This window comes from Spermophilus citellus (assembly GCF_964194105.1).
Source record: "Spermophilus citellus genome assembly, chromosome: 9".
Lineage (NCBI taxonomy): Eukaryota > Metazoa > Chordata > Mammalia > Rodentia > Sciuridae > Spermophilus > Spermophilus citellus.
In genome coordinates this window covers 83,976,881-83,999,035 of record NC_138191.1, presented here as the reverse complement: position 1 = coordinate 83,999,035, position 22,155 = coordinate 83,976,881, and the positions used below count along the sequence as shown (strand labels likewise).

Below are 22,155 nucleotides of genomic sequence, written 5' to 3'. Positions count from 1 at the left end.
CATACTAACCAGTGCCCTTTGGTTTCTTCAGAACAAGAAAGGTTAAAAGGGTTGTTGATTACAGATGTAACATTCTGATTTGGGGACATATCAAACAAAAATCATAGCAAGTGCCAGACACTTATTTTACAGAAGTCTAAATATTACCCATTAGAGCAAATCAACTTATTCCACTCACCCTGTTGGAGGGGGTAGAAATCCTATCCATAACACTTGACAGGATGTGTTTATCAACACTAAGTAGCTCAAACAACTTCCACAAATAAAGTGTCTAGCTTGGCTTTTAAAATGGGAAAGTCACATATTTCGAAAGTAAATATAGTTGAAATTGTGAATCAGGTATAATTTGAACCTAATGAACCATGCAGGAAGCGAGGGTTAATAAGCCAATGTGCTTTGAATTTGTTCAAGTACTGATATTTCTGTATATAAAGATTTAGCATATATAACAGCTATTATGAGAAGTGAAAAAAGATTCTTCCCCAAAAATGAAAATATTAAAACTAAGTTAAAATACATAAAGTAGTTAGTAATTCCACACAGCATAAAATTCGACAAATCAAAGTTTACATGTCCCAGCTGACCATGTGTGAAAATGCAAAGCAGGTATTAAAACTGATATTATGTCCAATATTTAAAACCAGTTTGTAATTGGGGGAACATCTAAATCCTTAATTAAAAAACACAAATGAAGTGAAAGCTTTAAACTGGTACACACTGTTCACACCTATATTTCAAGTTTGGAAATGCATATTTGCAAGCAGCAATACAAAAGTATTCATGAAGAATGCATAATCTCTGAAAATTATGAAAACATCCCTGCTACCAATACATTTCTAAATACAAAACTGACTACCATATTTGTTACTTCTGTGTAGCAAGAGAAGTTCATTTTCAAAACAGATAAAATTCAGTCTTTAGGTGTGAATGGTATGAATGACAGTCTTTTTTTTTTTTTTAATTTCTTAGTCGTTTGGGATCCTTAAGCATGCAAAAGCTTTGAACAGGAGGGTCCACAAAGGAACCAGGGTTGTCTTATGGCATCCAGTTAAGCCAGAGCTGGGAATGCCTCTGGGTCATCCACATCAGGGGCAGAAGCACTCGACTGAAAAAGAAATAAACCAAGATTAACAATTCTCAAAATTTATAAACACACTACCAATGCCAGCATTTAGAATCAGAACTCTCAAAAAGAAGCTTAAACATTAAAATACTAATTAAAATGTAGAAAACTCTTACTTAAAAGCAAAAATCATAAAATAGAACTACAAATATCTGTAGTGAGCCTCATTAATTTCTATCAAAACCTATAAAAATCTAACCATGTGTGAAAATGCAAAGCAGGTATTAAAACTAATATTATGTCCAATATTTAAAACCAATTTGTAATTGGGAGAACATCTAAATCCTTAATCAAAAAACACAAAGTGAAGAAAGCTTTAACTGGCATACACTGTTCACAACTATATTTCAAGTTTGGAATAAAAATCCCCTAGTAACAGTATGGATTGTTTTAAATTACAGGTCTATTTAAGATGGGATACGGACTTTTTTTTTTTGCGCTTTGTTGTTTACTATTCTTGTACTTTTTCCACGTGCTCAAGTAAAAAAGCATCAATATGAAAGCTGGTCAAGAAACCAATTAGCTGCTGGGAATCACAGTGCACACCTCTAATTCCAGCATCTCAGGAAAGTAAAGCAAGAGGATTGCATGTTGAGTCCAGCCTTGGCAACTTAGCAAGACCTTGTCTGGGGTGTATATAGCTCAATGATAGGGTCCCTAGTTCAATCCCAGTCCTTGAGCCTCCCCCACCCCCAAAATCAATTATCTTTAAGCAGCACATTCATCAATGTTGGAAGGGGGCTCAACTGCTATTTACAACCTGAAGTACAAATAACAAATGTAAAAATAATTCACAGGGCCATATATAACACATTTGTCTTTAAAAAGAAAGTGTCAGAGGAAAAAAAATAAACTTCAATAGATTATCAATGATAACTATAAAAACTCATAATTATTGTTATCATTATAATTAAGCACTGACAGACTCAATATGATCTTTTTTTAAAAAGCAGGTGCTGAAAATTCAGGAAGGTTACTTACAACCTGAACCATAAGGCAAAAGTGTTTCAAAGATTACCTCTAATATTTTTTGCATCAGGCAGATCCAATTACCTGGGATCTACAAATTATTTAAGAATTTGTTTTATGCAAGGTACTAAAGAGATTACAAAAGCGCAAAAATATATCTCAGCTCTCACAGAACAGTTTAGTAAGAAATCAAAAACAAACAAAAAAAAAAGGTCTTACAATCATGTGCTACACATAAACTGTACAATGAACACCAATGTGATATTAGTTGCTGAGGTCTAAAATGCAGTACAAAATTACTAAAGAAAACAAACTTATATTTCAGGTAGACCTCAGCAAATGCTTAGAATCAATTTGATTCCCTGTACCTCAATTTTCTCCATGAGGATGTTACCACAGTAACAACAACTAAATGAAATATATAAAAAGCCTCACGTAACACTATGACTAGCCCCTACTAAGAACTCAGTACAGTGTGGGGTTGGGGATATAGCTCAGTTGGTAGAGTGCTTGCCTCGTATGCGTAAGGCCCTAGGTTCAATTCCTAGCAACAACGGAAAAAAAAAAAAAAAAAACTCACGTAAGTACTTTAAACAAAAATATAATTTGAAATGTTGACTCTTGAAAGCATGAACTTCTTTTTCTACTTCTTCCTATATTCCAAAAAGGACCCAGCCAGTGATTTACTAGAAAAGGTCCTTACATTATTTGAAAGGGATACTCTTTAAGATTACCTTGTCAGTCCTGCTGCCACGGTTTGGGCGTCCACCACGCCCACGCCCACCTCGTCCTCCCCTGCCACCACGTCCTGGGCGGCCTAGATCTCCAAAATTGATCTCCAGCTGAGATGTTATGTCATTTGCTGGCTTCCGGAAATGATGGTCCATAACCGAATCTTCAGCGTGAGCCTAATAAATGTTAAGGAAGAGTCACTGGGTAATGCATTAGAAAGTCATGTTGGAAATTTTTCTGAGTAATGAGCTTTCTTCTGAAAATGCTAGCTCTACAACCTGTACTTTGTGTGATCACCATCTCTTAGGTTTGTTAGCTTTGCACTCAGCAAAAGTTGATTTCACAGTAAGAATTCCCTTCATTTTATCTCATATTTCCATGTAAGCTGGAAAGCTATAAACTCAAGTGAAATACTAAACAAGAGGGGAACCCTGAAATGCTGTGCACACAAAAAAACCCACATCTTAAAGGTACCAAAGGAACTTTCTTAAAAATGAAGTGTTTGTAATATCCAGATTTTCTTTCATATATGAGAGAAAAAGGTTAAAAGGAAAAAAAATCTTTATAATGCTTACCACCTCATTTCTTGTATGTTTGGGGTTTCAATCTTCTAACTAGAAGTTTACTTGCACTATTTATATTGTATTCCCCCCGCAAATATACATATAATTTATACCTTTTTCTGAAGGGACAATGAACATTTTGTTCTTTCTAACCAACTTAAATATCCTGTCAAAAACCACGCTTTTAAAGTACAAATTTTTGTTTTGCATCCATGCTTTCATCATTGATACTCAAATGTCATCTCTATTCCACACAATATAAAGGCAATAGAAGGTTCTTTTAATATTAAAGGAACCAAAAACAAATATAAATCCACAAAACACTAGCAAATTAAAAGTCAAATCTTTTTAAGTGCTTGCTATTTCAAATCAATGGTATCAATGCATTAATTAACAGAGCTTTTCTCTTTCTTTCTTAAGTTTCTGGAAAATAGAACCAAATAACTGGTGGCTACAGCAGAAAAAGTTTGTATGTTCAAGGGACATCTCTAACTTCTTAAGGCAATTACTAGAATAGGAAAAAAAATCTAGCAGTTTTCTAGAGCATTTAGAGAATCATAACAAGAAATAGTACCCTTCAGTTCTATCAGTAACACAATAACTCAGCTCTCCATTTCTACAGCCATGTTCCCCCCCCACCTCACATTTGTCATGAAGACACATAAAAGTATTATTTACAACACTTTTTTTTAAATTTTATTTTTTAGTTTTCGGCGGACACAACATCTTTCTTTGTATGTGGTGCTGAGGATCGCAAGCACACCAGGCAAGCGCGCTACCGCTTGAGCCACATCCCCAGCCCTATATACAATATTCTTGAAGGCCAAAATATTCAAGAACGGTAAGGCTAGGCCTGATTCACAAAGACTAATTCAAAGACACAAACACTTAGGAGTGACTTAATGTATATTAAGTTTCAAAGTTATTCATTACCAAGTTCACATTTTATAATTTTTAGAAATGTCAAATCTTACCTTATACAATTTGGTAGTCCCCCCAATCCACAGGGGATAATACATCCAAGACCAGCTACTAGGGATTGCCTGAACTACAGATAGTACCAAATCCTACAAATATTGTTTTTTCCTATACGCAGGCTACTGAATGACTAGAACGTAGTGTACACACTGTGGGTACACAGGACAAAGGGATGATTTACATCCCTGGAACAAGAGTTAAAAAGCGTGAGATTCCATCATACCACTCAGAAAGAATGAATGAAATTTACATTTGATTGTGTATTTCTGGAAATAAAGCACAGGTAAGAGGGCACTACTGTAGTTATATTAAAATATTTAAAATCAGGAGAACTAGCCTAATGTCCATGATACGCATGAACTGTAGGATATTAATGAAATTACCTAAAATTACAATTAGAGTTGTATGGGGAAAAACCAGTTGGGACACCCAAAAGATAATAGGTAAATCTCTTTTTTTTTAATATTTATTTTTTAGGTGTAGTTGGACACAGTGCCTTTATTTTACTTATTTATTTTTATGTGGTGCTGAGGATCGAACCCAGAGCCTCACATATGCTAGTCAAGCACTCTACTGCTGAACTACAACCCCAGCCCCAAGAATAGGGAGTTCAGTAATTGGTTCAAATGAACACTCTCCTTGAAGGAATGTCCATGGTTCTTGAATAAGATATTTTTATACTGTTCTACTCAAATACACTAACAATTTTATCTGTAAGAATTTTTAAAAAAAAGTGCTGTAATAATGCAAATTTTTTTCTATAAGACTTGACAATGTCTTCATTTATTCATTTTATGTTAAAAATCATTTTTTCTCTAAACTTAAAATACACTGGTATTTTAAACCTCGATATTATTCATGTTTCTCAAGCTTGTCTCATTGTCATTTTTATGTTTAATAAAGATCTTACTAAGGACTTGGTGGGCAGAGGGGCTTAATGGTAAAGGTTGTTTGGCCTGTGACACCCTAAGTTCAATCCCCAGCACTAAAAGTAAATATTTAAAATCTTACTGAATTCTTTTTTATTATGGGTTGCTGATGCCTTCATAACACTTTAAAGCTTACTTTGGATTTCTGGTAGTCAGATTTATGACACAAATAAGAACAAATGTCAAAAGGTTAAAAGTTAATAGAGAAAAGAATTTAGAAGAAATAATGTAGTATTTTGGCCAAGATCCCATACTTAGACAAACCTTACTAGGATGTAACACTGGGACAATTCCTGTAAGAACACGCCCCAAAGCTTGAACAGAAGCTACCAAATAAAAAGCTACCAATGTGACTTTCTAAAATATTTTCATTAGTTTCCATGTTTCTCAAAGAAAAAAGGAAACTCATAAATTGATCATTTGATCTTCATAAGAGATCATCTTCAATAAAGAGCAGCATTTGTAGCATTTACTGAGAGTTCTAACCATTACATATGCACAGCCAGACAATCTTAAAAGGTAGGTATTAGCCAGGCACGTTGGTACATGCCTATATTCCCAGCTACTTGGGAGGTGGCAGAATTGCCAAATTCAAGGCCTGTCTTATCATCTTAGCAAAACACTATCTCAAAACACACACTCTGAGAGCACATACCCCCCACCCTCCCTCCAGATATAGGTCAATGGTAGAATGCCCCCAGGTTCAATATCCAGTTCTAACAAAGAAAAAACAAATGAAGCCCCTTATTTTTTTGGTTAAACCATAAGAAAATGCCAACGTTTCAATTAAACTACAGCTTTAAGAAGAAGAAATATTTTTTTAAAAACACTGTCAGGGCTGGGTTGTGGCTCAGTGGTAAAGTGCTTGCCTCGCATGTGTGAGGCACTGAGTTTGATTCTCAGCACCACATATAAATAAAATACAGGTCCACTGACAACTAACAAAATATTTTAAAAAACCATCAAGTCATTCAATAAGCCATTAAGAGATTTTTAGAAAAAATACTATCATATTAAATACAATTATGGATTAATAAACGAACTAAATTTCTTATAGCATAGTAATTTAGTTTCCCTTTTGAGCAAGTTATCTGTCCCAAATGATCCTATGTAAAGCTTTTGCAAAAAATATTTTCCATATGAAATTTAACATGAAAACTATAAACAGTTCAAATCACATCTGAACATTTTCAAACATCACAAATTTTAATTTTACCTCTTCACTCTTTGATTTATGAAGAACAAATCCCTTCTTCCATTGCCCATCAGCACCTTCATTTGGTTTTCGGATATTAAATTCTACTTTTGCACGGTCTTTATTTTGAATAGCCTTCCATTCATCCAAAGTCATCTCTTTTGGACCCTCTTCCTTAACTTCTTCAACTTCGTTTTCCCTGTGAAAAGATGTTTAAATTTTATACCTGGTAGACAATCGGCATAATTTTTACTCAAATATATTATAAGGAAATTAATAATGACTGGTTAGTAATCTTTTAGAGAAAAATTATCATATCCAAGGGCAAAGGTATTAGTTTTTCTATGTAATCCAATCTAACATATAACATGACAGAGACCAAGAATTCAGTGTTCGTTGATAAGCATAAGTATCTGAGGATTATACAATATATCTTCATATACTTTTTATTTTGGGTGGTGTGGGGTGGGGGCTAACTGGTGATTGGACCCAGTGACACTGTACCTCTAGGCTACATCCCTAATCATCATCTTTTTTAATCTTTTTTTGTAGTTTTAGAGGGACAGAATGCCTTTATTTATTTTATGCAGTGCTAAGATTCAAACCCAGTGCCTCAAGTACTAGGCACTCTGCCCCAGCCCCCTAATCATTTTTATTTTGAGACAGGGTCTAAACTGCTAAGACTGGCCTCAAACTTGCAATCCTCCAGCCTCAATCTCCCAATCTGCTTGTATCAAAGTTGTGCATGACATGCTCAGCTCTTCATAAACTCTTAAATGATTTCTTATCAGTAACACAATCTTAAATTGGCCTTATTATTCCTTACACTTCTTTAAAATTGTACCCTTTGATATGGTTAAAATATCTTCTCCTAAAATGTGTTTTCATTTTCCATAATCCCCCACAATATATAACTCAAAACAGGTTATGATCGAAGATGCACAGTGAGACACCAGACTTCACATTGTGCAATATAAAAGAAATGTTTCTCTTTATTCTAGCAACCTGTACTCAAGGCAAAGAAAAACAACAGTTTCCACAAATCCCAAAATCTACTCCAACTTTTCAAACCAACCTGAATATGGAACAGAAGACTGAAGTTTCACTGGTTATCAAACTGTTCATAAAACTGTTCAATATTTAATACCAAATTAGTTATTTCCAAATGTATTCTCAGGTTATAACTACTTTATTGTTAGCCTCTCCTCTTTTTTTTTTTTTTTAACAAAGCACTTGAAATCCATTATTTTAGTCTAATCTCAAATTTCCAATTGTCACCAAACAACTTGTTTGCTATTTTGGGAACCTAGCGTCTTTCCAAAGATAGCAAGTGATTTAGTTAGCCTTAGTACTCAAATTTCTCTCCTGAAGCCACTCTTTGCTTTTATACAAACCCCATTTTAAAACTTCCTAGAAGTTTATACATAACTGATGGGATCTTGGGCACAAAGTTCAAGTTTGTCAGTTTACTCCGGAGATTGAGGCAGGAGGATCATGAGTTCAAAGCCAGCCTCAGCAACTTAGTGAGGCTCTAGGCAACTCAGCAAGACTCAAATACAAAAAAGGGCTGGGGATGTGGCTCTCTGGCTTAGTGGTTAAGTGCCCCAGGTTCAATCCCCATACCAAATACATACATATATACAAACCAGTCCTGGTCCTTAATTGTGACACAGCCAAGGTCAGAATTTAGCATACCTTTGATCACTGTAAGAATCAAATGAGAACCAAACAGAAGCTCTGGAAACTATGAGTTAGGATGTACTTATTAAATTTACATTTCCATATGCAAAGCACAATACCATATTCAATTTCTCCCCTACTCTAGAATAAGAGTAGACCTAGCAGCTTGGGAGGCTACAACAGGAGCATCTCAAATTCAAATCCAGCCTCAGCAGCTTAGCGAGGCCCCAAGCAACTTGGTGGCTCAATGATTAAGCACCCCTGGGTTCAATCCTTGGTACCTTTTATTTTTTTATTATTAGAATAAGAGTAGAGACTGCTCTGATGTGATCATTATTTTCTTTACACCAATGATCACCGATTTCACTCCTGGGTCCTGAGTTAAGGATTTGTCTCCAATACCCTACTGATGCATCATTTCCTTCTGGAAAATAGTTACAATCTTTGTGGATCACTCAAAGTGAATTGATCACAAGCTCTTTATTAAAGCAATTGTTGTGCTGAATAATGTTACACTGAGTTCATCTAACTTAAATTACTATTTCATTGTTTACCACACAAAATCATGATTCCACATAGTTTCAAATAAATATTACTCCAAAGTGCAAAACTTCCTAACATCATGCATTTTTATCTACTCTCTCCAACAGTAAAGAACTTTTCCTTATGCCAACAGGCCCAGGGAATATAATGAACAGAGGTTCATATAAGAGCAATTTTCTTCCTGGAAAAAGGAAAAATGTTGAAAGGGCATCCTTTCACTGATTGATTTGGATGTTGTCTCTGAACACAGAACCACTGACCTACATAAAAAGACACAGAGCCTATGAAACAGAGCAAAGAACTAAAAAGTGAATCCATATATTTAGAACCAACTGATTTTTGACAGATGCCAAGAATATACACTGGAAAAAGAACAATCATTTCAATTAATAGTGCTGGAAAAACAGTCTAGGAAGACAGGAAAATGAAACTGGATCCCCAATCACAAAAACCAATTCAAAATGGATCAAAGACTTAAATGGAAGAAATACTTCAGGGAATTGGCACAGACAAAGCTTTTTTGGATATGACCCCAAAAGCGCAGGCAATAGAAACAAAAAATTGGCAAATGGAATTACATTAAACTAAACAGCTTCTACACAGCAAAGGAAGCAACCAAAGTGAAGAGACAACCTACAGAATGAAAGAAAATATTTACAATATTTGCAAACTATCTGCCTAACAAAGGATTAGCAAGAATGCATACTGTACTCAATTCGATATCAAAATAACACATAATCTGATCAAAAACATGGGAAAATGATATGAACAGACATTTCTTCAAAGATATACAAATGGCCAAGTTATGAAAAAATGCCATCCATCATTAATCATCTGCAAAATGAAAAGCACAATGAGACATGATATCTCACCCTAGTTAGAAGAGCTATTATCAAGAAGATTAAAAACTGGGCTGGGGTTATGGCTTAGTGGTAGAGCACTTGCCTAGTACACTTGAGGCACCAGGTTTGATTCTCAGCACCACATGTAAATAAACAACAATTAATTTAAAAAGATAAAAATTTTAAAATGCTGGTGAAGATGCAGAGAAAAGAGAACTCACACACAGTTAGTGGAAATTTAAATTGGTACAACTTTAATGGAAAGCAGTCCCCAAAAGAAAAAATGGTTATGTACCTAAAGAAAAATATAATTGGTAAGTCAAAGAGACACCTGAACCCCATGTTTATTGCAGCACTATTCAAAACAACCAAGACATACAATCAACCAATGTGTCCACTGATGGAAAAAAGAATAAACAAACTGTGGTATATAAACACACAGTCAAATATTATTCAACCATAAAAAGAATGAAATCCTATTTTTGCAGTTAACATTGATGGAACTGGAGGACTGTTACAAATAAAGCAGACTGTTAATACTACACAGAATCCCATAAATACATAAAATTATTACATATCAACTAAACATTTTCAGAAAAAAAAACTGACCAAAATAATCTATAATCCAAGACTTTAAATCACAACTTACTAAAACAAATGACTAGAATATAACTTATGCTTGGACTGATAAAAAGTTTTAGGAAGGTAAATTCTTTTTTTTTTTCGATACTGGGAATTGAAGCCTGGGCCACCTAACCACTGAGCCACATCCCTATCCACTACCTCCTTTTTCATATTTTATTTAGAGACAAAGTCTAGTTGTTAAGGACCTCACTAAATTGCTAATGCTGGCTTTGAACTCATAATCCTCCTGCTTCAGCCTCCCACACCATTGGGATTATAATTGTGTGACACTGTGCCCAGCTATGGAGGTAAATTATTTCTATCAGGATAACTTGGCAGAGTACTTTCCTTGCATGCACAAGGTCCTGGGTTCAATCCCCAGCACCAAAAAAAAAAAAAAAAAAAGAAGCCACGTATGTAGGGCAGGTGACAGGGAGGAAGGCTAGTGAATTAGTAACATTTTCATTTTGTGCTCCTCTTACGTTAGTATGTTCCAAATTCTGTTAATGGAAAAAAAAACTTAGAGATGGAATTTTAAAATCAATGTATATTCTAGTTTTAATTGTCTAATTTCAAACTATACAACTGTAAAATGTCAAAAATTACTTCAGACTTAAGTACTATGAGTTCCTATTACCCCAACAATTCACACTAATTTTTAGAAATCCCCTACTTTAGCTTCTAGTTTTACCTACTCAATGTTTTAGGACAACTACCACTTAGAATTAAAACATTTCTATCAAATTAGATAATTACAGGTGCACAGCACCTTGTTCCTATTTTTCCATTATCAGGTTACAATAGATCTTTTTTTTCCCCTTTGGTTAGGATTAGTAGGTTTCACTAAAATATATACACTCCTTATGACAAATGGAAGTTAACATTAAGATATCCCATTTTCAAACCATTAGAGCCAACCTTACATGTAGGTGTAAAGCACTATTTTAAATATTATTTGATGAGAGGACAACAAAAATATTTTTATCAAAGAAGCATTAAATAACAGTATTAGATCTGAGTTACCTTATTGGTTAACCAGACTGATTTCAAAGTTATATAGCATTACCACCTCATACAAAATCACTTACTTATTTTCAGTATCTGCCACTGGATGTTCTTCACCTTCAGGTGTTTCCTCAGTCGCATTTGATTGATCCAAGTCACTGCAATTATAAGATATTTGTTTCTGAATGTATTTGGGGGACTCTCTAAGGAAAGAAAGAAAAAGAAAAGCATCTAGGTCCATTTACATGTAGTTGAAAGAGTTTGCGTACAATAACAAAAATTTCTACATTAAGTTTTCCTGCTAAAATTCTCTACTAGAGAAAAACAATATAAACCGCTGGTTAAGTTAGTTCACATACTTTTAAATCAAAGTTTTATTGGCTTATCATTTTTTAAGTATTAAAGTCCAATAGTTAGAATAGAACTTATTAAACTCAAAGAAATTAGAACATCCAAATAATTCCAATGAAAAGCTATATATTCATACAAAAAAATCAGTAACATACTGATGTGTAGAAAAATTGGTCATTCAATATAGTATAACCCAAACTATCCCATAAGACATTATCTTATTCAATAATAGTTGAGATCAGAGCATACATTCTATCTCAGAAACAAAATTTAATACACGTATAGTGATCTCTAGAAAACTTGTTTTAAACTTGTATCTAGTAAAGGATCAGTTTTATTGAAATTTTTAAAAATCAGAATACCAACGTTAATTCATCTTTGACAGTTCCCCAGTTGTGAGATCCGCTACCTCCACGTTTATCCTCATGCTTCAGGCCACTGTAATGTGAAAAAGAACTAACAAAACTGAGTTAACATAATACTCTTTAGTTTTAGAAATTCAAATTTTATTTTGTATTAAATTAACACATTAAAATGTAAAAATGAAATAATAACCAATATAAGACTTACGATCTATCACTTCCACTATGCCTATCAAATTCACGTTTGCCACGAGAATCAAATCCATCTCCTCGACCCATTCCACGTCCGCGGCCTCCTCGACCCCTTCCAAGACCACCACGACCTCGGATGGGTCGGTCAATAATTGGTCTACAATACAAATTTTAAAAGTATACCTTTGAGGTTTCAAGAAAAAGGAATAGGAGAGAAAAGCTCAAAAATACAGAACATGCTTACTGGCTCATAACCCAACAGCTAAATACATACTTCAGAAAATTTAAGTGTATTTCTAAACATGTGAACTGTGAAAACCCTCTCCCAACAAATTATTTTAGCATTTTGTAAAACACTACCAGTGCATATACCTTTTCATTTTTATTCACTGTATCAAACCTGCTATTCACCAATATACTTAATATACATACAACCTACATATCAAGTAATTTGTTTTACTACGAGCAATTAACCAACAGTATTATCCTTTTAAAAACACCTAGGGAGAGTAAGGGGGAAAAAATAGATCTAAGTTTCAAGTGTTATCCAAAGGTCTAAGTATAACAATCCTCACATTCAAGATGTTCTCTGGAAAAAATGACAGAAATAATCAGTAACACTGCTTGCTACCTGGAAATTATGCCCAATTTATAGCTTCATGTTAAGATGCAAACATAGCCAACAAAACGCGAAGAGACTTCCTTTTAAAATCTTACCTATCAACTGAAAATTCGCCTCCTTCACCCTTTTCTTCAAGTGGCTTATCAAATCTCCTTTCACGAGGTGGTCGCCTTTCTAGTCTTCTATCAATTATTTTCCCTTCACCCTGAAGTTGTTGATCAGGTCTTCTTCCAACACGTCTTATTCCTAAAAGGACAAATAACCAGCAGAAACAAATTATCTTTGCAAAAACAAAATTTAGGCCAAGGCCATTAAAAAGGCAAACACTGGGCATCCCCAATGTATAACAAAGTACTTTAAGGAAATTCCTACTTATTTTTTAACTTAAATCTAGTTCGCCACCTCCAGCAAGCATTTTCTATAATGCCTTAGAAGTCATTTGGACAGCCATTACTCTTTCCAAAATGTCAAGTCTCTTAATAAAAAATATTAGGTTGGGGGTATAGTTCAGGGTGAGGCACTTGCAAAAGTATCTTCCCCACCCCCCTCAAAGAAATCAGGAAATAAAACAAAAACAAAAAACACTTTAAGCAATATATATTAAAAAAAAATAGGGGGAATAAGGGTGTAGCTCAGTGATACAGCATGTGTTAGCATGTACAAGGCCCTAGGATCAGCACGTACACACACAGAGGAAACTTATGGCACTAAATGACAGCTGAAGGACTTACTGATTTTTCCCATTACTACTGTTTTCCTGTTAATGTCTGAGGTCCATAGCCCAATAAGGAAACCAATATGAATTACTGATGGCCTTAGGAATAAATAGATGATGGTTAAATACATGACTAAAATTTCAGGTATGCTGTAATTCCCAAGCCAGTTCTGACTAAGTCAAAAATAAGCTGAGAAACGGATTTTACAAGATCTTAAATTACTTCACGTTGATTCTTTCGAAGAAAGTAAAATACCATCACTATATATCCAATTGCTCACATGCCTGTAACTAGAACAAAACTGCAATTATCTATTTTTTTTTAATAAAACTTTAAGCTTCAATCCCTGAAAACTCTCAGGACAAACCACAAATACAGACCTTACACCAAAACATTTAAATGAATTTCATCAGAAGTATAATGGTTGGGGCGGAGCTATGCAACTAGTCCTTAAAATGATATCCAAGCCAAACACACCCAAATGAACAATGACTGGCTTCCCCACCCAACATTCAGCATTAGTCCTACAAAAATCTAAAAAACTTATTGCCAACACAAAAAATAAACTCATCTAACGAAATGATTGATTTTTTTAAAAATGTAAGCTTCTTCTGATGTACTTATCTCTACTCACAAATTAAATGCACTAGATTCCACTTTTTATTACACATACATCCCATACACCAAAAGCCTACACTACACTCAGTGACTTTCTATTTTATCAATTCTCAATTTCTTCAAATGCACAAAGAACAAACTCTAAAATTTGCATAAGACAAACATTAAACAATTCTATAAAGTACATCTAGAATTGTGATCAAAAGGCACACAACATGGGTGGATCAGAGTACCTTAGGGATTTTTAATAGGGATTTTGTTTACAGGTCTGTCTCTCCTCAATAACAGAATACTGACAGGTGAAAGGTTTTGAAAATGAGTATTTGTCATCCAACATTTTCCCTACATTTATAAGCTTGTGATTTATCCAACTTCAGGTTAAGACTAAGCACTTAGGAAAATATTGATAGCTAATATGGAATAGTTTTCCCAAGGAAAGAATGTCAAAATTAATCCTCCTTATAAATTTACAAAATAATTTCCTACAATTGCAACATGAAATAAGAACTGATTTCATGGATGTGCTTCATGGTCAAAACAACTTAAGTACTTAAATCATGTTTCATGCTTTGAACATTTAAAATGAACACATTCATCAGGTGCACCTTTGATTTGTTTTAGACTCATTTTTTTCATGTAATTTCTTTGAATTAGTGTGATCAAGGATCAGCATAGTGTAATTAATCACACAAGCCAGAGTTCCTTAACACTGGAATTAAATGCTTTATTCAACTGTGATAAGACTGCCATAAAGCTTAATTGGCTGAATAGATACTTGGCCTAAGTGGTGTATGCATGCTTTCTAATACTACAACTTAAGCCTTCTCTCCAGTCTATAATTTTAACACAGGAGTTTTTCTTTCCTTCTATTCACCACCTAGATCCTAGATTTTTTCATTCCAATCCCCACAAAAGACCATTTAAAAATATTCTAAGAGATACCTAGCACAAGCTAATGAGAAACAACCACTTTCAGGAGCACGTGGCAGCAAGGAGTAAGTTCAACTTTCAACATATAAAGGCAATTCTAAAGATTCCTGAAATCTACTTGCTACTGATCATACTCGATTTTTTCTTATCCCCAACTGTTTTGCTTTTTCATTCACAAGAAACTAGTAAGGAGGAAGAATGCAAAAATTACAACCCTGTAAAACTCAGTGCCCTGGAACTACTACTAACTGCCTGCAAAATCCTGACCATGCTTCACGCACATGTTGAGGAAAAGCTGCATTCTAAAGAGGTGTGCAGCAGAAAGGTTTGACAGCCTCTACACTTTCACCCACGAGGTCCAGACCAAGTCAGACCATTTGAAATGGTGAGTGCACATTCGGGAGAATGGATCTTGACACGAGGGCAAGCCTCAAGATTTCCTGCAATAACCAGTCTTCATTCAGCATTCTGCTTAAGCGAGTGTAGCCAAATTCCTCTCTCCAATAGTATAATTCATTGAAGCAACTTATAATAATATTGTACGAGTTAAAGCAGAGGAGGGGAACAATAAAGCACAGATGGCACCTCAAACAGCATCTTACTTCACAATATCTAGTAGCCTTGAGCACAGAAGGGGCTCAAGTAGAAACTATGAGCCCCCAGCTTTCTATTGGGGTACCCTGCGCCATCATGGGACAAGATGGCAGGGCAGGATCCTAAAGCAGAGACCAGCACTTCACAGGAGCACGCTGAGAAAGAGTTCTGCCCAGGAAGCAGCTGTGGATCCCAAGCTTCTCAGCAACTGCAAGAGGCTGCTAAAAAGCGGCTGGCTTCCCCTCACTCAGCCCATGCGCTCGCCCGCCAAGGAATCCGGCGGGAAGGCGTCAGCCCCGCAGCACCCGAGCTCGCACGCTCCCTGCTCCCAGCCAGGGGCGGGAAGGGGGTGGCTCCGCGAACCTTGCAGGCGGCGGCGTGAACTTGGGACTACCAAGCTCCCAGCACCTTCGCAGGACCTGGCTTTTGTCGCTTGGAGAAATCGGCGGCAAAGTCTCTCGCGGAGCCTCAGAGCTCCAGAAGCAAGTGGCAGTCCCCTCTCTCCTTCCCTCTACCTCGGAACTCCCCACCTCCTACTCCGGCTTTACCTTCTTTCTTAAGAGCCACGGGCGGCTGCGTCTCCTCTTTCTTGTCAGCCACGCCAACATTGGGGGGCAGTGGGTTCTTGCGGTCTTTCTGGGACTCTTTACGCAGCTGTTTGCCTGCCGCGTTGGAGTTGGTCTGGGCCGCGGCCTGAGCTGCGCTCTTGGCCCCAGGTCCCCCAACGCCGCCCCCGCCGGCTTCTTTTTTCTTGTTCTCTGCTGCTTTCAGCACCTCGAAGGGGTCCGATTCATCATCAAATAACTGGTCGAATCGGTTGGTGACCACGCAGCCGAAGCCTTCCTGTAGGTGCCCAGGCATGATGGTGGCTCGGCGGCGCGTTCCTCCACGGATTGCAGCGGGCCGCGCCGAGCCAAGAGCGCCTGCTTCAGCTCTTCCCACAAGATGGCCGGGCCGAGAGAGGGGGGCCGTCTTCTCTTCCGGCGCCAGGCACGCATCCGGGAGCGGCCAGCGTCGCAAGGCACTATGGGGCACGTAGGCCGGAGTCGTTTCTCTTGAGGTGGCTACCCGCGCAGGGACTACAATTCCCAGTGTGCACAGCTCGATAGCTCTTCGCGCGCGCCTGAGAGGCGGGATCTCGCAGTGCGAGTGAAGCGTGCGAGCTGGAGGAGAAGCTTGGTGGTGGGCGGAGTCCTGCCACCTGCTCTTGTCACTCTTAAACTCGCTGGGTCTTTAGTTACCCTGAGAACAGGAAAACGTGACGGCACATTTTGTTCACGAAAGTGCTCTGTCTTTGGTTTCACTCGCCCTGCCTCTAGCCCAGGGCTAACTTTCTCCACCTCTGCGGGAGGGTCAAGGTGACTCCCAGACCTCACTACAGAGACTCGCAAACTTCCGGGGGAGGGGGTGCCGCACCGGCTTCCCTAAGGCTGCGCCCGGTCTGCCGCGAGTGCCTAACTACTCTGGTGCTGAAGTCCTTCGTTAGCACTCCATAACGAATTCATGCTCTTCTGTTTAATGTTAGGCGGAATACTGCGCTTCCTCTCTCGGGGACATGAACTCGGGTGCAGAAATAACCAAAACAACAAGTGGAACTATCACATGGGAGTGTTGCGCGCCTTTCCCGGGCATTGCGACCGCTTGTTTAAGAGCTGTTAAGCCTTGATAGTGCAGCACTAGGAGCTGTGCAAACCTCCAAAGAAGTGTGTAGATTCACTAGAATCATTCCAATTAATTGGTCTTTAGTATCCTGTAAGTCAAGGCTTATAGGTGGCCGTCGTGTTCGTAAATTGTGCTCAAGATATGTTTTAGAGCATCTTGGGTGTACGCGTGAGGGAAAGAAAATACGTTCAAAATTCAGTTAATAATGAATTGGTATTGGTAGTAGTTAAGAATATTAAATCCCACTAAGACATTACAGTGACAAGGCTTATTCAAGCATATTTGATAACACTGTAAATGTTTAAATATGTGGTAATTGTAAAGCCTTTTTCCATTGACATAAAATACAATAGAAAATGCATATCTCGAAGTGACAGGTGCTAGGAATAGTTTAATCTCAACGTCTTGTTAGATAAGTAGTTGCCTCCTTTTCACAGGTGATGGAACAATTTCAGAGGTGAAATGACTTACCACGTTCACATTTCTATATGTGCTGGTGCCAGGCATTAACTAACTCCACTATGAGAGTGTTGGCATCAACCCTTGAATCCAGTCTTTGCCCTGATAGAAGTTAGACTTACTGAATTTCCAGCATCTAATAAGATTTAAGCATGGTTTCCTGTCAGGGTATTTAACATGGGTGAATGTAATATTATCAAATACTGAGATTTTAAATCAATTCCTTAAAAAGAAGACAGTCACATTACATAAAAAAAAAAAAATATCCTCAAGTATCCTATTTCCTATTTTTCTTGCCTCTCTATCCTCCCCAACTTCTCAAAGTTGTTTATTTCCCTGTTGTCTCAGTTCCTCCCACATTCACCCCCATCCCCCCCTCCCTTCCATGCCTCTGGTTTTTGTGACTCTAACCAAGAGATAATGGAGCTCTTATCCTTGTACTTCCCAAGTTTTGAAAATAGTTCAAGTGCAGTTTGGAAGCTCTCCATACTTCAGCAGCTTTGATTTTTTTTTTTTTTTTTTTTTTTTTGGTGTTGGATGGTGGTTACCAGGAATTGAACCCATTGGTGCTTAACCACTGAGCAATATCCTCAGCCCTTTTTATTTTGAGATAGAGTCTTGCTAAGTTGCTTAGGACCTTACTAAATTGCTGAGGTTGTCTTTGAACCTTCAATCCATCTGCCTCAGCCTCTTGAGATACTGAGACTATAGGTGTGTGCCACCTCATCGGGCTACATCAGCAGCTTTGAGGTATCTGCCACAAAAACAATATTAATAACTAATCTTGATATTTTACCATGGTCTTAGTGCAGTTTACATGTGTGACCTCGTTTAATCCTCACATCAACTCTATGAGAAAGGTGTTTTTATTCCCATTTTAAGGCAAGAAAAATGAAGCCCCAAAAGCTGAGTATCTTACCCACCTATACTACAGTGTGGGGAGTGGGAAGAGTCCGTCTGTAGTCATTTTTTTTTCTCCATTAAAGATCACTGGTTTCCCAGACAGATCCTCATGACCAACAAGGGTCATTATACTAAGAAATACGCAGTTCCCAAGGAGAATTGTCTAGCTATGAATTTATGAATCTCACTTATGATTCTCAGAGAATTTACCTATTAAGATAACTTTAAAATGTTATGAGTAAACATTTGTGGAAAAGGGGAGAATCTTGTAAGAAACTTTCTCCCCTTCTCTTCTCTTCCTGAATTTTGACTAGTCCAGAAAAGTTTTTAAAAGCCTATTTTAAAGTACAAATGAAGGTTAAGATGGTAAGTCTTTTATATCTTACAATTATTTTATAACTATTTTCACTAGTATTTCCTTAAAAAAATTTATAGTGGTAGGTAGAAAGAATGCCTTTATTTTACTTGTTTATTTTGATGTGGTGCTGAGGATGGAACCCAGTGCCACACACTGCTACTGAGCTAAAGCCCCAGCCCCTAATATTTTCTTTTTCCTAAGAAACAAAAATAGTCTTTAGGGCTGGAAATATAGTTCAATGGTAGAGTTCTTGCCTAGCATGAATGAGGTCCTGGGTCTGACCTCCAGCACCAAAATACACATGCATATCTATAGTCTTTAAAAATATTTAAAACTTTTACCACTGTCAGTAGGAAAATATTGGTGGAATGATCCTCAAAGGAGGAACAGAGACTTCCTGGAAGACTCTTATTCAAATTAAAAGCATGATTTGTAAAACAGCAAATTTGTTATAACACTGATTAAAAAATGTGACCTAAAATATCAGCTCTGTAGGAGTGCTTGAATCACATCATGTTCTTTGAAAAATACTCCTGCATCTTCGCAGTATTATCTGTAGCAATCCTTTCTAAAGACTATTCTAGCAATAAATGCTGAAAACTATCCAAATAACTTGATTAAATATCCAATACAGTTGCCCGATGTTAGCAAAACTGAGAAATAGAATATTATATATCTTTCCAGCCCTCACTTGCTTTAAGGATGCCAATACTCAATTCTCAGCCACATTGCAATCTTATGTTCATGCATTTTTAAATAATCAATGCTCTATTGTTACTATATGTAATAACTAAAAACTATTATAAGCTCTGTTCTAGACACTGTGCTGTATTTATATGCCTTATTCCTTTAATCTTCAGAATAATAATTATAAAATAAATAGTAGTACTACTTCTGTCCTTTTACCAGATAGGCAAACAGAGGTTAATACCTCTCCCAAATTCACCTTGACTAAAATCTAGGCAGTCTGTTTTTGTAGCCTGGGCACCCAATCTCAAGGGACATAGTCTTTCATCCTTATGTTGCTGCATATGTAGCAAAATAAAATTATTATTTTGTTCTTAACACTTTGGAGATATTAGAGACAACTGTCACATAAAAGTAAATAAGAGACGTTTTTAGTGTACTTGTAATATATAATGCATTTTGAAAACAAAACAAATAAAGGTGGTTCATGTGAAGAAAAGGGCAAATCCTCTGAGGATGGAATGCTAAGTATAACATTGCAGGTCTGGGCTCTTGCTAAAGTTAGAACATCAAAGATAAAAATAGAAATATACACTCCCTATTTTGCTACCTCAAACTTACTTTGAAGAGTGAGCCTCTTGATTTTTAACATCTAGTCCTTTTTTCTTATATTATCCTCTTTAAACAAACCAACAAAAACTAATCTTTAAAAAAAAGAAAAAATAAAAACAGATTTATTGAGATATAATTTATAAGCCATTCAATTCGCCCATCTAAAGGGCACTATTCATAGTTTTTAGTATATTCACAGAGTTGCATAATGATCACAACTATCTAACTTTAGAACATTTTTATCATCCCCAAAAGAAATCCATACTCATTAGCAGTCACTTTTTATTCCCTCCATCCCCAGCCCTAGGCAACCACTAATGTACTTTCTTTCTCATATATTTAGCTGTTCTGCACATTTCATATAAATAGAAGCATACAATGTGTGGTCTTCTACTGCTGACTTCTTTCACTTGCCATAATGTTTTCAAGATTCATGCATGGTGTAGTCTGAATCAATATTGCATTCTTTCTTAAAGCTGAATAATATTCTATTGCATGAGTAAACTACATTTTGGAAATTTGGATATTTATATTTGGGCTATCATGAATAATACTGTTATGAATATTTGCTTATAGGTTTTGTGTGGGTATGTGTTCACTTCTCTTGAATCTATGTTGAGAATGGAATTGCTGGTTCATGAGATAATGCCAAACTCCATTATTAACATGTTGAGGAACTGGCCAACTGTTTTCCAAAAAGGCTGCACCATTTAACAATTCCATCAACAATTATGAGGGTTCCAATTTCTTCATATCCTTACCAACACTTATTATTGTCTGTGTTTTTGATTATAGCCATCCTAGTGGGTATAAAGTCATATCTCATTGTGTTTTGGATTTTCACTTCCCTAATAATAATGATGGAACATCTTTTCACCTGCTTATTAGTCCTTTTTACATATTCTTTGGAGAAATGTATATTCAGATTCTTTACCTTTTTAAAACTGTTATATTTTTTACTATTATGTTGTAAGAGCTCTTTGTATATTCTAGATGCATGTCCTTATAATATATGATTTGCAAGTATTTTCTCCCATTCTATGGGGTGAATTTTTACTTTTTCTTTCCTTGTTTTTTTTTTTAAGTCAGACTCTCTTTTATTTAAAAAAATTATTCACAAAACACCCATTTATAGATTTGCTTTGTCATAAAGCTGAAAGTGGTGTTTGAAATTCCATTCTTACATTTAAAATAATATAGAATGCTTTGTTAATTTGCATGTCATCCTCACACAGGACCATGCTAATCTCTGTATTGTTCCAGTTTTAATGTATGTCCTGCTAAAGTGAACACTGACTTTTTACCTTTGCAGCATAAAAGTTTCAAATTTGATGTGATTTCTTTTTTTGTTCTTGTTTTTTGACTTCTGATGTATCAATGTACACAAGTTGCTCGTCGTCACCCCCTGGTTAGTTTGCTGCAGCCGGACTGCGGCAGTTTTTGTATTTTGCAATACTAGGATTAAACCCAGGATTGCTCACTGAGCTATGTTCCCAGCCCCCTTTTTATTTTTTATTCTGAGATGGGGTCCTGTTAAGCTGTCCAGGATGGCTTTGAACTTGGGATCCTCCCATCTCTACTTCCCAAATCACTGGAATTAGGGCCACGGTGCTCTACTTAATTTGTTGTGATCTTTGTGATGAAGTTCAACTTCTCTGTTTTTCTTTTGTCACTTGTGCTCCTGTTGTTATATCTAACAAGACTTTGTCTAACTCATGTTTACAAAGATTTAATTGTTTTCTTTTAAAAGTTTTTTATACTTGTTTTTAATGGTCTTAAGTTTTACAGTTAGGCCTATAGTCAATTTTAAATGAATTTTTGTGTTAGTGTATTTTCCTCCTCTGTAATTTAAATTTTGAGTTTGTCAAATCCAAAAGAAATACTTAAGAGTTAAAAAAGAAAAGAT

At 36.3% G+C, this 22,155-nt stretch overlaps 1 protein-coding gene across 4 annotated transcripts; it reads right to left on the bottom strand.

The window, feature by feature from the left end:
* Window positions 1–713: 713 nt before the first annotated feature.
* SERBP1 (SERPINE1 mRNA binding protein 1) lies at window positions 714–16,551 on the bottom strand. 4 transcript variants are annotated; one of them, XM_081308349.1, is made up of 8 exons: window positions 16,117–16,551; window positions 12,806–12,956; window positions 12,105–12,245; window positions 11,901–11,990; window positions 11,267–11,386; window positions 6,511–6,688; window positions 2,827–3,000; window positions 714–1,105 (listed from the first exon to the last, which is right to left on the bottom strand). In XM_081308349.1, the coding sequence occupies exons 1-8, from the start codon at window positions 16,427–16,429 to the stop codon at window positions 1,049–1,051; spliced, it is 1,224 nt and encodes a 407-aa protein (XP_081164475.1). In that variant the 5' UTR covers window positions 16,430–16,551; the 3' UTR covers window positions 714–1,048. The 4 variants fall into 4 exon arrangements, with proteins under 4 accessions (XP_081164475.1, XP_081164473.1, XP_081164472.1 ...); XM_081308347.1 differs by having other exon boundaries at window positions 11,267–11,341; window positions 16,117–16,550; XM_081308346.1 differs by having other exon boundaries at window positions 11,901–11,972; window positions 16,117–16,550.
* Between the last annotated feature and the right edge of the window lie 5,604 nt (window positions 16,552–22,155).

Excerpts from the sequence above, each read along its gene's own strand:
- SERBP1 (XM_081308349.1), bottom strand. The coding sequence starts at position 16,429 with ATGCCTGGGCACCTACAGGAAGGCTTCGGCTGCGTGGTCACCAACCGA. Across the intron at positions 12,957-16,116 it reads CGTGGCTCTTAAGAAAGAAG|GAATAAGACGTGTTGGAAGA; the intron begins GTAAAGCCGGAG and ends TTGTCCTTTTAG. Across the intron at positions 11,387-11,900 it reads ACTGTCAAAGATGAATTAAC|AGAGTCCCCCAAATACATTC; the intron begins GTTGGTATTCTG and ends TTCTTTCCTTAG.